Genomic DNA, 18,301 nt, shown 5'->3' on the forward strand with positions numbered 1-18,301 from the left:
CTAAATCTTTTTGATAGCATTATAAAAATGTTAAAATAAAACTTTAAGAAATTTGCCAAAAATCAGAGGGATGGATTCAGCAAGAGATCAGATTTCAGTTTCTTACCTTCAGCGGTGCGTTCAATTGCTCCCAGAAAGCTCCGTCTTCTTTCTCCATCTTTTCTCCATTAGTTTTCAATGTTCAAAACAAAATCTCACGATTGAACAAAGGTCTTAAACAGAGGTAATGCAGGAGCTTTCCTCACCAGATGGCGCCAATGTCCCAACATACAAGATAGCATGATGTCACATCACATTTTCTGCTATGTTAACCACGTCCTTTGCAATGTGTAAAACAGCGACAGAAAAACCAAATGAATGCACCAGGAAAAATCGACTAGATGTAAAAACAACACCGAACAGTAAAGTTTGTCAGAAGCGACAGGACATCTTAAAGTGAAGACACTTGTGCTCAGGACGGGACGCCAACTGACAGTTTGTGGAGAGTCATCGTCCCTTTGAAAAATCTCATATGCATCTATAAAGGACTTTGTTTGATAATCTGGACCTGACTCACACCATTAAGGAAGCTGGTATATTCCTCCATGCATGTTGACACATGTGAACAAACCTTCATTTGTGTTACCTTTTAAAGCAACTGTGTATATCATTGTATCTTTGGTCATTTTAATTATTCTAGTTCATTTAAAAGCAGAAAAAAATGTTGGTTCATCATGTTGGTAATGTTTTAGTTCATAGCTTTGATTGGTTTCATTACACTAAAAAGAAAAAATATTTAATGACAGTGAATGATACACATCAATAAAACTGCATCTGTCCAGCGTGTCTACGTCTCTGCCATCAATCAACTTGTCTGCCAGAACTGCAAAAGTGGCAGGAAAAACTATCTGTGAAGAAATTTGATTCTAAAAGCAATGACAATAAAAATGTATTTTAAAGCGCTGAAAAATCACAAAATAGAACTAAAAGAAGAATAGAAAAATACTTTATTCACCCAGTGGGGTAAATTCAAAGGTACATTTAGTTTCAGTCATTTAATTCATGTCTAATTCATTCAAGCTGTTGTAAACACAAAATAAATACAAGTCCTTAGATACAAGAACGGAAAATACATCTGCATGTGTATTAAAGTCTCAAAGATGAGCTCACTAAGACACATTCAAATATCTTCAGACCATATGACAACATATTAAATCTCTGCTGATAAGAAACATGAACAATACTGCACAATGCTGCTTTAGACTGAAATAACTGAACAATACTTTCAAAACATCATCTCTGCACTGTAAACTTTCTTTTATGTATATGGAACTGACATTTCATCGTTTATCCTAAACAGCCTTTCAATCACATCATCACTGCAGAGCAGAAACTGTAATTGCAGACAGATTCCTGTTTGCTGTTCAACATTTGGATGTTTTTGTGTGAACATATAAGATTTGGCCTTAATCACGATTACTCAACACTGAGGTTTCCTTCCTGACTCATGACAGGTCTGAATCAGAATCACATTATTTTCATTTCCCTGGCTACACTGATCCTGAGACGCAAACACAATGATAGTTCAGAGAAATGCCACATCATGCCAGTACAGGTGTTCAAACTGTTGCCATGAGCATGTTCATGTAAAACAGGCAGGATGGACATCGACTGATCAGTCACAGCCATGAATCTTAGGCTTCACATTTATCACAAGAAGTAGTAACTAAAAATCTAAACAAAATCAAATACATTTACGATAAATACAAAATAAGTTAATAATGCAATAATAGCAAAACATTTACTGCAGTCAAACTAAGCTGGCAATGAATTCTTTAAAAAGATCATATATTTCAGATCAATTTATATTTTGTTCAAAAATGTTGCTGTTGTTTTATTCAGCAAATACTCCAACTGTGGTGAAGTCAATCTTGGGTAAAAGCAAAACTTTAAAAATGTCAAAAGTAATCACAATGCAACCTAAAAAGAAAGAAGTTGTTCCTCTTTTAACTGTGTGTACAAACTGTCCTCCAGTACCTTTTTCCCAAAATTACATTTTTGCAACCACGAAAAATTCGACATGACTTCCATCCATGCAAACCAAAAAGCATCAACTGTCATAACTGTGCGGAGGGTGAACAGGAAATGATGAAGGACCAGCCTGTGGAGTTCAGCTCCTCCAGATGGCAGTTTTTCAGGTCAGAATGGGCTTTTGTACCTGTGCATACACACTCTCTACAGGCTTGCCTCCATTCTCAGTGGAACCCATCTGAGTGTGAAGCCCTACCATGCTGTAGGTGGTGGTTGGAGAAAGATCTGCTGAATTCTCACCCTGATCTGGGACAGGTTTGATCTGCAGAACAGATTAAAGACAAGATTTCTGCTTCAATGTCAGTTGCAAACACACTGTATTCACAAATGAGCAGCATATGATATCATTTAAACGTGTAATTGTTTAAATGATATCATATGCTGTCTGCATCCCAGACTGCAAAAGTGAAAATGCAATTTCAAAGTGTGAAGTAGGATCCTGTAGCCCATTTACTGCACTATATGAAATATGCAACCTGGAGCACAGGTTGGTTGTTGTGTGAGCTCCTCTTAACATATCTTCTAATGAGGCATTCAAATGATTAAGAATAAATGGTTTAAAACACAAACACACTGCAGTTATTTGCAGACATAAGCAGGATGTTTGGATAGATGAGGAAAATCTGAAAGACTGACACTTACCTGAGGAACATCGTACACTGTGTTTTCAGCGTCCTCTCTGTCATCTGCAGGAGACATATAGAGACATACTTGGTGAGGCTTAAATTCACCAGGTCTTTCACTTTACTGCATTTTTGCATCTTTAGATTACTTATGTTTTGCTTAAGTTGCAGACAGTACTGTACAAAAGTGTTGAGCCACCCTTCATATCTTTAAATTCAGCTTCCAAGCAGCCAGACTCTCTTATAGTCACTTAAAGTGGACTTCAACAACAGTTCTTAAAGCTTTCTGAGGATTTTTTTTCTCAATGTTTCTCTTTGGACTTTAGCTGCTTTTTTACTCATTTTAGTCCAGTCTGTTCAGCTGACACGTCAGAGGAATGTGTTCTGGTTTGTTAGGCCACTTAAGACTGACTGTGTGTAATTCAAGCATTTAAAAGGAACCTCAACTAGACAAGAAGAAAAAAGAAGTATCAGGCCTAAAAACTATGGACCACAGATGAACATTATCTGAAAGTGATGTCCTTTAGAAATAGGATGAAAAGTCCAGCACCTGACACCTGACACAGGAGCTGAGAGATGCATCTGGACCTTCAGTTGTTGACCTCAACATTACTGAAGCAGTGTGGGATCATGTTGGCAGAGAACGGAACAAAAGGCAGCCAACATCCAAAGAAGAGCTTTGGGATGTCCTTCAAGAAGCCTGGAGAACTATTCCTGAAGACTCCTTAAAGAAATAACAGAAAGCTCGTCTCAGAGGGTTCAGGCTATGTTGGAGAATAAAGGAGCTCAGACCAAATATTGACTTTCAAACTCATGAGAATTATACAAAGTCAGTTTTTGCCTTGTTTACTGTGTTTACATTTATATTTTCCATGTTGCATTTAATGCTGCATTTACATCCTTTTTCCCTAAATGAGTGGTGGCTCACAGTGCACAGTATCATCTGCCAAAATGTTGTGTTAAAATGATTAATTCTTAAAAATAATAATAATAATATTTAAGTTTTACATAGCGCTTTTCCATTAGGCTTTACATAAGGAACAAACAGAAAGCAGAGACAAAACGAGACATTATAAACAAAAAAACAACAGAACAAAATACACTGTTACAGACATTAGGCACATAGGAGGGGGGGGGGGGGTTTGAGCTGGCTTTTGAATGAGGGAAGTGTATCGGAGTTCCGGATGGCGGGGGCGGAGATAGAGAAGGAAAAGCAAACAGTAGCATTTACAGACTGTTGGACTTACAGCTTCCTTTCCTTTGCTTATAATATACTCCTCCTACAAGTCCTCCTATTATAAATACAACAATTATGAGAACAACAATGATTGGGATGAGATGGTTACGGGCTTCTTCTGAGGCTGCAAAGAAAAGAAGAAACAGATTAGAAAACGATATTAGGTTTTCAGCTATGTAACATAATTTTTACTCCATCTTGGAGTCCAACTGCCTTTCAGACATTTAGTTCACATCATCACATTGTGGTGATGAATGTAAATACTAACTGTACACATTTACAGAATGTAACACTTTAGAGTCACCTGGAGATGCTCAGGCTGACTGGCAGTTGTACAAAATGAAGGACACCAGAGACGGTTCATTTTCTGTCTGGTCTGTTCTTGAATTTATGAAAATAAAACACTGGTGAACATGTGAGAAGGTTAATAGTTTTGTTGTATCTCAGGTCCCTGCACACTGTGTTTAACAAAGACAATCAAATGTTCTAACTCCCTAAGAATGATTATATAAAGACTTAATAAGACAATAGTGCTACAAGTTAACATTGTAATACAAGAGAAAGAAAGAAGAAACAACAACAAACAAATCATCACTGACAGACCTGCAGGGAAGGAAGGAATCAACACAGTTCTGATGGATGGATGCAGATAATTGCCTTTTATAGCTGCAAATCTTCCCAAAGTTACAGAATGAGCAACAATATATTTATCTTTTTCCATTTGTTATACAATCAAACTGTCCATAACTTGTCGTTTGGTTTGACCAAATTTTGGGGGCGGAAAAAGAGAATCCTTGACCTGGTTGCTGTGACTTTTCCAGGCCATCCGAGGGCAGAGATGCATCGAAAAAAGTCAAATGAATAATCTTTGTTTTATGTATTTCATTTTGATCATTCTGTTCTAATCTAAATAAAATAAGTATCTTTGAGCACTTCCCTGTTGTTGCTGATCACTGAAAGGGAAGTTACAGAATAGTTTTTCATCTGGTCTAAAAACAAACTGTCCATAGCTTTTCATTCAGTCTTACCATCATGTCGGGGGCAGTAATCCTGAATCTTTATCATGGCGTGTTTTTGGCTGACCTGGTTGCTATGGTTACAGATGATGGATTCATCTGACAGGTAGAAATGGAGAGAAGCACCAGATTTAGTGATCTCTGATCTCTCTCCTCCCTCCTGGTTGCAGGTTTGATTGAAACATCTAAATATTCTGCTGATCTGAGAGTGTTCCTCTGTGCTGCAGGTCACTGTGAGGTTACAGGAGTCTGAGCTGATGGACACAGAGTTCACTGTCAGCTGAACTGGAGAGACTGGATCTGAGGGAAGAGGTGGGAAGTTTTAGACACTTGTAAGCAAAGTTGGGAATTCTGGCACAATTTTACCAACTTCCAAGGTGCACAGAAAAAAGGGATTAAGCTGACAGAAGTAAAAAGTCCAGTAACGTGTATCATACAGAGCAGCTTTAATGTGTGAACAACTCATTTTGGCTTGTGGCCTTCAGAAATGTGGATTACCCTGATAGAGGATACAAGATTAAACAGCTTGGTCTGATAAAGTTGTTCTTTATGTTACAAGTTTTCATTCTTTAAAGCTTTAGAAACATGACAGAAGTTAATCTGAATCAATGTATGAACAGTTAAGACACCCACCTTGTACTGTGACGTTGTATTCAAGTGTTTTTTCCTGAGCTCCAGTCATTCGTGCAGTATAAACTCCACTGTCTGCCTTTTGTAGATTCTTCAGTTTCACAGAGTAATCTTTCTGATCAAACTCAATTCTTCCAGAGTAATCAGGATGGTCAAGAACTTTAGGTTCTAGACCAGGTGAAAATGATACTAAGACATCATCTGTGCTGAATTTCCATGAAAGAAAAGAAAGCTTCTTAGGAACATCAGTTTCTGTGACCTCCAGAGTTACGTCACCTCCCTTCTGCACAAACACAGGAGTCACAGAGCTGAACACTGAAACAGAAAACACAGAATGTATATTAAGCATAACATCTGACACTTCTGACATTATGGATAATAGAGCTGATCATGATTGATAAAGTTGTAGAGTTCCACTTTTCAGCACATCTGTCTAAGATTCAGGAGTTCCACAGGTGAAACTGAGCCAAATGAAAGGGAAGTTATCAGTCTTTTTTTCTCTGTATATTCTGTCTCTTCTGTAATACAGGTGACTTTTCTTCATCCCTCCTGCTTTATTTACTCTGGTAGCTTTGACCTTTTGCTCAGCCTGCATGCCGTCATTATCATGGGCAAAAATTCTAGTCAACGCTTTTCAGTTTAATGATGAGACAATAAAAGATAACCATTACTACTTTTTAATATCTCTTACTTTGGAACTGCCGTCACAATTTCCCTGAAACAAAACCGTCCAAAGTTTTTAATATCATGTATTATGACAGGTGCTGTCAGTCACACATAACTTGTTTTTATTTAGCTTTTTAACTGGTCAGTGAAAATCTCTTTAAGAAACTGAAACCCAACTTTTGTTTGTGTCACAATCAAGATATGATTAAAGATATCATATGGTTGGGATGAAGAGGACTGAAAAGTAAGGAAGAAGGTAAACCGATGACTGGTGGAGTGGTGAGAGAAAAGATTAAGGCTAAGCAGTGAGTGTGGATGACTGACTGAATAATCAGTCAGGGTGCTGGTAGAGGGGGAGAAGCATCTCATCCATATCACAACCAAGAGGGTCCCAGGTTCAATTCCCTGCTGGGGCCTTTCTGTGTGGAGTTTCTATGTTCTCTCCGGGTATTCCGGCTTCCTCCCACCGTCCAAAAACATGAATGTTAGGTTGACTGGTGACTCTAAATTATCCCTAGGAGTGAGTGTGAGCGTGCATGGTTGTGTGTCTCGTTTGCCTCTGTGTGGCCCTGTGATGTTGACCTGTCCAGGGAGTACTCTGCCTCTCACCCAATGACAGCTGAGAGAGGCTCCAGCCCCTGTGATCCTAAATTGGATTAAGCAGGTATAGAAAATGGATGGATGGATGGTTAAACTCCTCTAAAATTGGTTCAGCTTCACTATTTTATTATGTAATTTGACTACTAAGAGTATAATTCATCTCCCACTTCAGCCTACAAACCACTTCCTGTTGCATTTCACTGCAGCTATGAGAATCAAAATAGAAAACGAAACCATCTCAACCAACATTGTCTGCGTGACCAACCACCCAAAGTGTTCTTGTTGTTGAGGATTGTTGTTTTTTTTTTGCCAATTTTAAAAGTTTACTTTCCATTTACTGAAGCGTAAAACCATCTGTACACTGATCCCAAGTACTGATCATATATATAAAGCTATTAGTGTGCAACATGCAACACCAAGGAACAAATTAAGGTTGTAACACCTGAGTTCAGGATAGAAGTTAGAGCGAGCAGTAGTGTACTTGCACGTGGTTTGAAATGGCAGTGAATTTGATGCTGTAAAGATTATTTCAAAACACTTCTTCAGTGTTTGAGCCACCTTTTGCAAACTCGTCTATACAATCATCAACATTTTTCAGATGAATAACTTCATATTTGATAGTCATCACAGTTAGCTCATCAAGTTTGGAGACATTGATGCTTGCAGACAACAATATTACAGAAGAAGTAGCTACATTACATTATATATAATAAACTTATTGCTTCCCAGTAACTACGATAAATTATATTCTTTGAGGAGTCACTTTACATAAATGAAAATCTCATTTACCATGTAGAGAAGAGTTTTCATAAATTAGACAAGGCAAATGAGGAAAAACGACACTAAAAATATTCTAGAGCCATTGTTAAATAAGACTTCAGAAAAAGTATCTGATCAAAATATTAGATAAATATACGTTTTTACCTTGTTTTTCACATAAACAGAAGAGAAAGAGAGTCCACAAAAATGCGTTGTGTTCCATTCTTACAGCAGGAAGTCTTTGAGTCAGACTGAGGAAATGCTCAACTGACGCAGACTTTTGAAACCTATTCTATAATAACGTCATGAAACTTTACATGTGCTTTTAATTATAACAGTTTGGGAGAAATGCTACAATGAATAGGAAATTCTCTAATGAATGTAGAACAAGTGACAACAGTGATTTATATTAAATAATACAAATTTCACATCAGTTTCATAGATCAATCCGGGCTATACCGTGTCTCCCCAGACCCCCTGCGACCGTGAATTGGATTAAGCGGGTATAGAATATGGATGGATGAACATCTGTTTATGTCATGTCTGGAGAACTCACAGGGATACAGAGCTGTGTGTTCTGTTTCCTGTTCCCCCTTCTCTGTCTCAGTCAGCTTTCTCCCTAATTAATTCACTTATCTCACCTCTGTCTTGTCGTCTCTGTGCCAATATATATATTCTCTCGGTTTTCATCCAGGTTTCATCATAACCAAATTCTGACCATATCATTCTTCACACTTCAAATAGAAAAAAACAGACTAAACAGACAAAAAGACTCCACACATGACATGAGAGGGATAGATTCAGCAAGAGATCAGATTTCAGTTTCTTACCTTCAGCGGTGCGTTCAATTACTCCCAGAAAGCTCCGTCTTCTTTCTCCATCTTTTCTCCATTAGTTTTCAATGTTCTTAGCCGCAGTGGCGGTCCGACACTGATTTACGCCCCGGGCGAAACCCGGTGCTGGTGGGTGTATTTTATTATTGTAATGTACTGGGATTGTACAGTCTGTATTTGTTCATATTGATATGTATATAGCAGTAAAGTTATGTGGATAACTGAAAAAGAGAAATGTGTGTCGGGGGAATGTGAGCATGTCAAAACGGTAAACAGATTCTTCCTCATTCAATTGGCTAGACACCATATATGAGACGCCATTTTGCCATCATTGGGGTGGTTGCTCTTTGATCAGAATCAGAATCAGAACCAGAATGCCTTTATTGTCATCATACGTGGTAGCCACCAAAAACAGTGCAAAGAGTGCAAATATAAAAAATATAAAATATAAAAATATATAAGTAATGTAAAAAAAGGGGAGGATGTAAGGTGCACAGTTTTTTACGGTACTAAAATAAATAGAATCAAATATGGTGTTAGTGGTAACATATAAAATAAAATAAAATAAAATAAGGTGTTAGTAGGTTCAAGTATGTGGATGTGGGTATATTGCACACAACAGAGTCTGGTCATAATTTGAATATTGCACAAGAATTTGGATTGTCCAAGGGATGATCAGTGAGTGACAGAGTTTAGAGTGGTTATGGCTTTGGGGAAAAAGCTGTTTTTAAGTCTGCTTGTCCTCGTCCTGATGCACCTGTAGCGCCGCCCTGAGGGCAACAGGTCAAACAGGGCAGAGCCAGGGTGGGAGCTGTCTTTGGAGATTGCCTTGGCTCTGCTGAGGCAGCGGGAGGTGTAAATGTCCATCAGGGAGGGGAGAGGGCAGCCGATGATTTTCTGTGCTGCCTTGATGACTCTCTGCAGCCTCTCCCTGTCAGCGGCGGTGGAGCTGCCGAACCATACTGTGATGTAGTATGTCAGCAGGCTCTCGATGGACGAGCGGTAGAAGGTCAGCAGCAGGTTGGAGTTGAGGTTGTGCTTCCTGAGAACTCTCAGGAAGTGTAGCCGCTGCCGAGCCCTCTTGCCAAGCCCTGTGATGTTCTCTGACCAGGAAATGTTCTCAGAGATGAGGACGCCGAGGTATTTGAACGTGTGGACCTGTTCCACGCGCTCGCCATTGATGTGAAGGGGGTCTGTATCCGTGCTGTGCCTCCTGAAGTCGATGATGACCTCTCTGGTTTTCTTGGTGTTCAGAGAAAGGTTGTTCTCTGAGCACCACTCTGCCAGCTTCAGGACCTCCTCCATGTAAGCAGCCTCATCACCCCTGGAGATGTGACCAACCACTGTAGTATCGTCAGCAAATTTAACGACAAGGTTGTTCTTGTGGGCCGGTCTGCAGTCGTGGGTGTAGAGGCAGTAGAGTAGGGGGCTCAGCACACAGCCCTGTGGGGAGCCGATGCTCAGCGTGCGGGTGGATGAGAGGTGGGGCCCCAGTCGCACAGTCTGGGGTCGGTCAGACAGAAAGTTATTGATCCAGGCACATGTGAAAGGTGGGAGGCCAAGGGTTTTCAGTTTTGTGGTGAGTCTGTCCGGGATTATGGTGTTAAAGGCAGAACTGTAATCCACAAAGAGCATCCGGACATAGCTCTGCTGCTGCTCCAGGTGGTTTAGTGCAGAGTGGAGAGCTACGGCGATGGCATCCTCTCTGGATCTGTTCACCCGGTATGCAAACTGGTGGGGGTCGAGGTCTGGGGGGAGGTGGTCCGTGATGTGCCGAAGGACCAGTCTCTCGAAGCACTTCATGATTACCGGAGTGAGGGCCACCGGACGGTAATCGTTCAGGCTAGTGATGGGAGACTTCTTCGGCACCGGAATTATTGTTGATGTTTTCAGACAGGATGGGATGACTGCCTGGGCCAGGGAGAGGTTGAAAATCCTGGTGAAGGTGGGGGCGAGTTGGTTGGCACACGCTCTGAGCACCTTTCCAGGAACTCCATCTGGGCCAGCAGCTTTCCTGGGGTTCACAGCCAGGAGCACACTTCTGACATTGTGCTCCTGGACAGTGAGTGGAGTGATGCAGGAGCCGGGTGGAGGTGGAGGTGGGGGCAGGGCAGGAACAGATGAGTGCTGCTGGGATGATCCAAAACGGGCAAAGAAGCTGTTTAGCTCCTCTGCCAGTGGTGCACTCAGGTCTGCTGTAGACGCATCACAACCTCTGTAGTTGGTGATGTTGTGTATTCCCTGCCATACCTCCCGTATATTGTTGCTGGACAGATGGGACTCTATCTGCATCCTGTGGTCTGTTTTTGCCCTTTTCACTCCTCGTCTCAGGTCAGCTCTAGCAGCACTGTACAGTGCTTTATCCCCTGACCTGAAGGCGGTGTCACGGGCCTTGAGGAGTGTGCGGACCTGGTTGGTCATCCAGGGTTTCTTGTTAGGGAAAACCCGGATGGTTTTTTCCACAGTCACATTCGTGATACAGAACTGGATATAGTCCAGGACTGTTTCTGTGTGTGTCTCCAGGTCCTGATGCTCAGGGAGGGGGAGGTTTGTCGGCTGCTGGAGACGTTAAAAATGAAAGACCTCTTCTGTGACACACAACGATCCTACCAAGATATTCTTTTGCTGTATCGTCCAACCGTGATTGTGGTCATTCTTACATACATATCGTTCCATAATGATCAATTTAATCTCAAAACTTTGTATGGGTTCACAGAAAGGTCGGGCATGCGCTGTATGCCAACATGTTTAAATAAACGTCATAGCTGTGTGTTTCTGTTCAAGAAATACATGAGGAAGGATTATTCTCAGAAAGAAATATTATTATTATTTATTAATTTAATCTGCATACTGTTATTCTATGAGAACCCAGCATATTCAAACAGATGGATCAGAGTACATCCCGCAAGTATTCATAGAAATAAGAAAAAAAAAGTTTTGATGCTACTTTTGCATAATTAGTTTTTTGTGAAACCGTGCGACAAGTTACACAAAAAACTGTGACGGAAACAGAAGATATAAAAATAATGAGAGGAGTAAAGATGGTCAATAGTAGTATGTGTAGTTTAATCCATTCAGTTTTGGCACCCATAATAAATGAAGTCAGGCAGATATTATCAAAATGTTTATTGAAATAATCTCATATTACATTAACTGTGGCATGATATGTCCATAAAACATTTGAACTGACAGATTTTTGAAAACAGTGAGTCAATTTGACAGTTTGATTTAAAAAGAAAATGAAGAAAAATACCAAAGTTTTGTTTATTTTGACTGTTGCTTGTTTTTAATCATTTTAATTTCATTTTAATTGTTCTATTTCTTTCCAAATTCCACATACCTACCTGCCTCTAGCTGTGTGTTGTCTAACATCGACATGAATTATCTAAAACACCAACTGAACCCTTAAGCTCAAGCTGATCAGTTACTTTTATCATTACCAGTTTGAAACATTTATCACTGTTTCATCTACATTACCTGAAACCCAAAGTTAAAACTTTTTAAATATGCCATTGAACAGCAAAATTAAGAGAAACTTTCTGACCCGCGTGCATTTCCGTTATTAATCCAAATAAAACTTCCCAATAATGACTCTAGGTGCATCCATGCTAGCAGCACAGAGCGTCACCCTGTCTGATATTAAAGCCTTGTATCACTCAAGTGACAGCAAGCAGCAATAAGAATTACAACAATATCAAAGTATTACTTGGCATGTTATATACTTTCATCATTAGATTCTGACATTGTTTTCTCAACTTTGAAGCAATGAACAATAAAGTAAAGTAAACTAAAGTGGTTACAAAAGTCTTGTAAACGATGGCAGAAATTCCTGCGAAAGGTCATGTGACAGATTTTCTAATTCTGTGTCACTAAACTTCCCATTAAGCCGTCAACATTTCATCATCAGTCTCCCTGTACTGACAACTAATTCATGAACACAACTTCTCTCCATGCGACGCTCTGATCTGGAACAAAAGATTTAATTTGTTGAGAAGTAAACCGTGATATCTTTGAAGTTTGGGTGGAAAGAAGCTTTTGTTTTAATTCTAAATCTGATGGACACCAGAAGGAGCTTGAATACAATCATTTACTGTATATAAATCATATAAGTGTACAGATAAAATGACAAATGAAACATTAAACATTGACAAAAATAATGGTGTTTTGTGACTCAGAGCATGAAACAGTCATTAAATCTCCTCTTAGCTGCAAATTTCTTTTAAAAACCATCTACAGTTTCCAACAGAAAACTGAATAAAAGTTTAGATCCTATGTCTTAATTAATCAAAGGCTCACCTTTGATACAAAAAATGAGGCAGAAGATGTGCACGTTATTTAAAAAAAATATTTAAAAAAAACAAGCAGTAGCAGCAGGAACTGAGGAGACAACATATTCGAACATTTACGTATTTTTTTTAATATTACACATCTGTTTGTAATGTCTCTATTTTAGTGAGCCCATCTGTCTTTCATGGATTACAATCCATCCAGCTGTTTATCTCCTCATTTACATGCTGATTTGTGGCGCTCGCTCTTCACATAGTTGCCAAGCTTACAGACAAATGTTGTAAAAATAGAACTTTACAGTTTCACTGTACAATATGTACACATTAAGGCTGGTAAATACATCATTTCTGTGTATATCAGCTGTTGGATGTGGGAGGTCTGGACTTGTTAGCGAGGTTAACCTGAGCATACAGCGTCTCTGGTTGGGGTGAGTCGTTGGTCTCAACAGAGTTCACAGGTCCGCTGTGAGTCTGAACCAAGGAGTAAATGGATGTTGGGGAAAGACCTGAAGCATATTCTTCATGTTCATTTTTGTCTGGATCAATGTCCTAAAGATAAATCAGAAGAATTTTGTTAGGAAACAGGTACAGTGTTTGTTGATGCATGAGTGAGAAGTCAGACAGCTGGTTTGAATAGATTAAAAGGCAAGGCAAGGCATCTTTATTTATATAGCGCATTTCATACCACAGGCAACTCAATGTGCTAAAACAGAGTACATTCAAGTCTTTGAACAAAAGCAGTTAATGTAGCAAGAAATGGACGAGATTAGATGCAGCTGCAAAGCCACAATAACCAAGAGTTTAGATTGTTTTTCACATGAAAAAGTCCTGAACCTTAAGTAGAAGTTATTTTGTTCTGCAGAGTTAGTTTACAATTTCAAAATGTCTCACAGTGATTATTAGTTGATTAGTTTGACTGGCAAAATGGGAGAGTTTTTCTTTAACAAAAAGAACTTCCTCCTTACCTCAGAACGTTTGCTCCTTCTATTTTTGCACTTTATTCCGATACCTGTAGGTCAGTCATAGAAAATAAAGGTTGTTTGTGTTGGCTTGATTGAAGTTTTTTTTTTGTTAACCTTAAAGTATTAATTTCCGCCTATCTTGATCTGCATACATAGAGAAGATCTAGCTGAGTGTGTTTAAGGTTTATCAGAAATGACTAAATAACTCCAGATGTTGTATGTTCAAACATCTTCATGAAAAGTCATAACCCTACATCAGTTACAGATGTTCTGCCTGCTGTTGTATAGTAGATCAGGCAGGCTGTGATGAACACTAAATGTGGAAAAACTCATCCCTTTTTGCAGTCAAAGTGATTTTTATCCAGCGGATGGAAAAATGTATCCAAAAGTGTGTAAAAACACAAGATATTTATCGCACAATCATCTAAACTGATGTAAAACAGTAAATGGCTACCCCGGTGGTTTAACAAACTGGGAGTGACAAAAGTGTTTTGGCTCAGTTTGATCTGAGTAATTAATAATTAATACCGCAAACAGTAAAATAAAGCTGAAGACAGATTTTTGACTGCAAATTTACAAAAAAGTGGTTAATTTTCAACATTACTGATTTATTGTTATTGAATATTGATTTTTTTTTTAAATAAAACAATATTTTATGAAAAAATGTCTCTGTTTAAGATTTACTGTAAACTCTTTTTGTTAATCTGTAATAATTTTGTCAGGCAGAATGTGGGAAGAGGACTTTTTATAGAACTGATGAAAGAAATAGTTTGGCCAAACATTTTAATGTGAATAATTATCTTTATTCACATAAGAACTCAGGAAAATTGTTGTTGTGACAGCTTATAACTGCTGTAGCAAAACATGAAAGCACCTGGTGCATTTAATAACTCTGATTGTTACATATATAAAACAAATTGTGCTGATTTGCTGAAAAGCAAACTGAGACTTACAGACTATGGAAAAGATCACAGCAGCCAGGATACATGCTGCTCCAACCCCAACCCCAATACTGGTTGCTGCACTGAAACTTGGAATGATTTCTGTAAAGACATGAAGATAATTATATCAGAAACATCCAAATACTTCAGGGGTGGCTAAAATGCAAAAGGAGGAAGAAATGATATCACAGTCTGATTTAAATGTTTCTTGAGAGTAAAATCTGTGTAACTCATGAGCGAAAATGTTTGCAGAAAACCAACGTTTCTGCTCAGACAAATGTAGCCCAACTAAACGATCAGTCAGTCTCTACCAACGCAGGCGCAGACCAGGAACTTTCATTTTTAATTCAATGTGCTTCTGCTGTGTAAGATATCAAAGTACTTATCACCTCAAGCTCTCAGTTACTGCCTGTGTATCACTGTGACTTTAAAATCTTACCTGATTTAGTCTCACAATAAGATACAATCTTAGATTTTTTGAGCTCCCAGCTCACTCCGTTGCTATGGTTACATATGATGTGGTGTTTCTGCAGGTAGACGTCGACAGAAGCAGAATTTGACGTGATCTTCAAGCTTGGGTCTTTAACCAGAGAGCAGTTTTGCTCGTTACATTGAATAGTTGCGGTGATATTTGAGTCCTGTGCTGTGCAGGTCGCAGTGAGGTTACAGGAGGTGGAGAGGTTGGTGATGGGGGTCACTGTCAGCTGAGCTCCAGACACTGGATCTGAGAAATAATATCAGGTAGGAATGGTTTTAAAACAGTTCCATATCAACATTTACTAAGGACGATGAAAAATGATGCCTACCGAAAGAAACCTACCTTGGACTCTGACATTGTATTTAGCTACAGTTTGGTCTTTTCTACCGCTCAATATTGCACTATAACTCCCACTATCATGGTGTTGTACATTCTTTATGAGCAAGGAGTAATTATGTGTAGAAAAATTAGCTCTTCCATTGTATGTTTCATCTAAGAACACAATATCCGGAAGACGGTGTTTTACCACGTTATTATCGCTACCAAATTTCCAGATAAAATCTGTAACTTTTGAAATTCTAACAGTTGTGTTTGCATCCAGAAGTAAGTCTGTTCCACTCTTCACGAACACACGTCCAGGTCCTAAAAGAACATTTACACAAGAACAGATATTAGAATCATGGTCAGCAGCAAAGATCCTGTGACATTAAACACATTTTTTTTGTTTAAATATTTGATTATTCTATCATGTTTGCCCTAAACAGATGAGGAGAAAACACACAACAAAGACTTTTTCAACTGAGGCAGATCTGTTGGATTCTGGGAAATCCTCTCGCCGGTTATGTGAGAGTTTGGTTCTCCAAAGATTTCACTCCTCCCACTTAGTTCAGTGAGCATATTGCATTACTGGCTGCAGTGTACAACGTTAAACCTTTTTCCACTTGAAAAAGTAACACTCTGCATTGTTATAATTTTTTATGTCTAATAAAATTCTCTTTAAAGTGCAATTGACACAATAATAGACTCGAGCAAACTCATCACAGCCATTTAAAAACAATAAATATGCAGATGTGAAATATTCATGATTCATGCTGTAATTTCATGTGATGTTTCAGCATCACATGGTCCAATAAATCCCAGTTATTAACATTCATGTTCATGTTCTGCTACATTGTGACTGCATGCATAGAAGAAGAAGAAAAGCCTGATTTATGGACTTTATCTGTAGGCTTGATTTCAGTAAGTCTACTACAACCACGTGTCATTTTAATTTTTTTCTGTCAAATCAAACTATGAAAATGTAACTTTATTATATGTCTGCATCATATCAGGCACTGCAAACTCTGGGGGTTTCGCCCTCAGAAAAAAAAAACAATTGGCCACCTGAGGATTTGAACACTGTGCCTTTTATTTTTTTGGTCTATTTAAACTAGAATGTAAACCATTTTCTACAAAGCTTTGGCAAAATCAGAAATACGGTGCAAACAGCATTTACATCTGGACAGTGGATGCTTCGTTTGACCTGTCTGAACACAAAGTGAAAGTTCTGACATCGAGTCTCCAAATAATGTCTTTGTCAACACATTTTCTACATTGCTGCACATCTGAATGAAGATTTGTGGGAATGGAAATTAAAACAAGTCAATAAACGACTCAGCCCAGCAAAGTCTGCATGATCCTGATTACTTTACAGTACATTTTCTCCAAAAGATGTGTAATGCACATGTTTGTCTACTTGTCCAACACAAAGCAGTGTCACAAACCATAGTTGTACATTATGAGATGGTAACGTATCCGTATGCTATTAGTTTCTGTTGGGCAGCGTTCACACGACATGAAGTGCGATGCATTAAAACTGTGAAACCTAAACGAAGTGTAACTCCTAACCGTGACCACGGGAGGGTCAGAGCGTGGCAGAAAAGTTTGAGTTAATGAGTGGGAGGGAAGCAGAAGCTTACGGTTAATGTTGAAAACACTGTGCAGGAAGAGATGTTCAAATATCACTAAAGTCTCCCACAGTCCCCTCCTTCCTCCATTTGTGGCCAAATAGACATTATCAACACATTTAAAGTAGATGACATTAATGTATTTTGGATTACAGAATGGATAACAACCTGTAATTCTTCCAGCATCTTTTTATGTGTTTACAAGGTTTAAGACCATCTCATTTAAGACCGTTGTGAAGTAATAAATGATCTAACATGTGCATTTCTAATAAATTATCAGCATTAGTATCACTGAAGTTCAAGCACCTACATTATTCTTAGTCTGAAGCCAGACACACTATGCTGTCAGTAAGACTGGGTGGGGACTTTTCTCCGAAAATACTGTTTTATGCCAATACTTTACAGTCATCTACGGTAAACTTAAATCATTAGTGTTAGGTTTAATGTGAGGGATCTAAATCCACTCCAACATTTAAGAAAATGACAGATAAATATTTAGTTTTGGATTGTTTTTTTTGGTTGCAACATTTCAGTCCTCACAACTGTTCCATATTAGTGAGCATGACCAGTCACAGAGGTTTATTTCTCACAAAAGTTTCAGACAGGATCAGGTACCGTGAGATGAAAATTTAGATTTGTGTGGTTTCTTTTATGTTCGCAGTTTTTTTCCAGGAAACTGCTTTAAACTTTAGTTTTAGTTTCACAGAACCACCACCATGAGCTGGCGTCTTTTCCAATGAATAAAAGTTGATGTTTTAAGTGTTTGCTGACGCGCTGCTTAAGTGGAGCAACAAAAGAAAATTTGTAAGAAGAATCAAAATGTTTTACCTTGTGCTGTAAGTGAATCCAGCAGAGCGATGATAACCAGGAGAACAAGAGCGGCCATGTCAACTGTCAAACTGCTTTAAGGAAGTAAGACTGAGAGCCTTGTTCCGTTGAACAGAAATTAATTTCCCTACTCACACATTACGTCACAACAGCTTCCAGTTTCTGTTATTTTTATTACACTTTGTCAATAACTTAGCAGTGTCAGAGACAGAGCAGATGGACCAGCTGTGGAAACCCAGACTCAGTCAGAGAGATGGCTGCAGGTGGTACCTGAGGACATAAATCTGAATGACATGATGAGGATATTTAGCAACATCATCACCCTGTGCTGGGAGCTGCAAAGACAAGAGGTGTTCAGTATATTTAGAAAATTAACATGATCAAGCAAAAAATCTTTTAATTAATGAATGATAATTAATAGAATAT

General features: G+C 38.7%; 2 protein-coding genes across 2 annotated transcripts; both read right to left on the reverse strand.

The window, feature by feature from the left end:
* Window positions 1-969: 969 nt before the first annotated feature.
* On the reverse strand, window positions 970-7,836 carry LOC142398237 (SLAM family member 9-like). Its single transcript, XM_075482196.1, has 6 exons — window positions 7,767-7,836; window positions 5,580-5,891; window positions 4,959-5,246; window positions 3,941-4,054; window positions 2,713-2,756; window positions 970-2,332 (listed from the first exon to the last, which is right to left on the reverse strand). Exons 1-6 carry the CDS (start codon window positions 7,822-7,824, stop codon window positions 2,174-2,176), a joined length of 975 nt encoding a protein of 324 aa, XP_075338311.1. The 5' UTR covers window positions 7,825-7,836; the 3' UTR covers window positions 970-2,173.
* Window positions 7,837-11,545: 3,709 nt separating this feature from the next.
* On the reverse strand, window positions 11,546-18,065 carry LOC142398238 (uncharacterized). The gene is made up of 6 exons (XM_075482197.1): window positions 17,876-18,065; window positions 15,444-15,743; window positions 15,063-15,347; window positions 14,636-14,725; window positions 13,686-13,729; window positions 11,546-13,269 (listed from the first exon to the last, which is right to left on the reverse strand). The coding sequence occupies exons 1-6, from the start codon at window positions 17,931-17,933 to the stop codon at window positions 13,078-13,080; spliced, it is 969 nt and encodes a 322-aa protein (XP_075338312.1). The 5' UTR covers window positions 17,934-18,065; the 3' UTR covers window positions 11,546-13,077.
* Between the last annotated feature and the right edge of the window lie 236 nt (window positions 18,066-18,301).

The sequence above is a fragment of the Odontesthes bonariensis genome, chromosome 14 (genome assembly GCF_027942865.1).
Source record: "Odontesthes bonariensis isolate fOdoBon6 chromosome 14, fOdoBon6.hap1, whole genome shotgun sequence".
Taxonomy (NCBI): Eukaryota; Metazoa; Chordata; class Actinopteri; order Atheriniformes; family Atherinopsidae; genus Odontesthes; species Odontesthes bonariensis.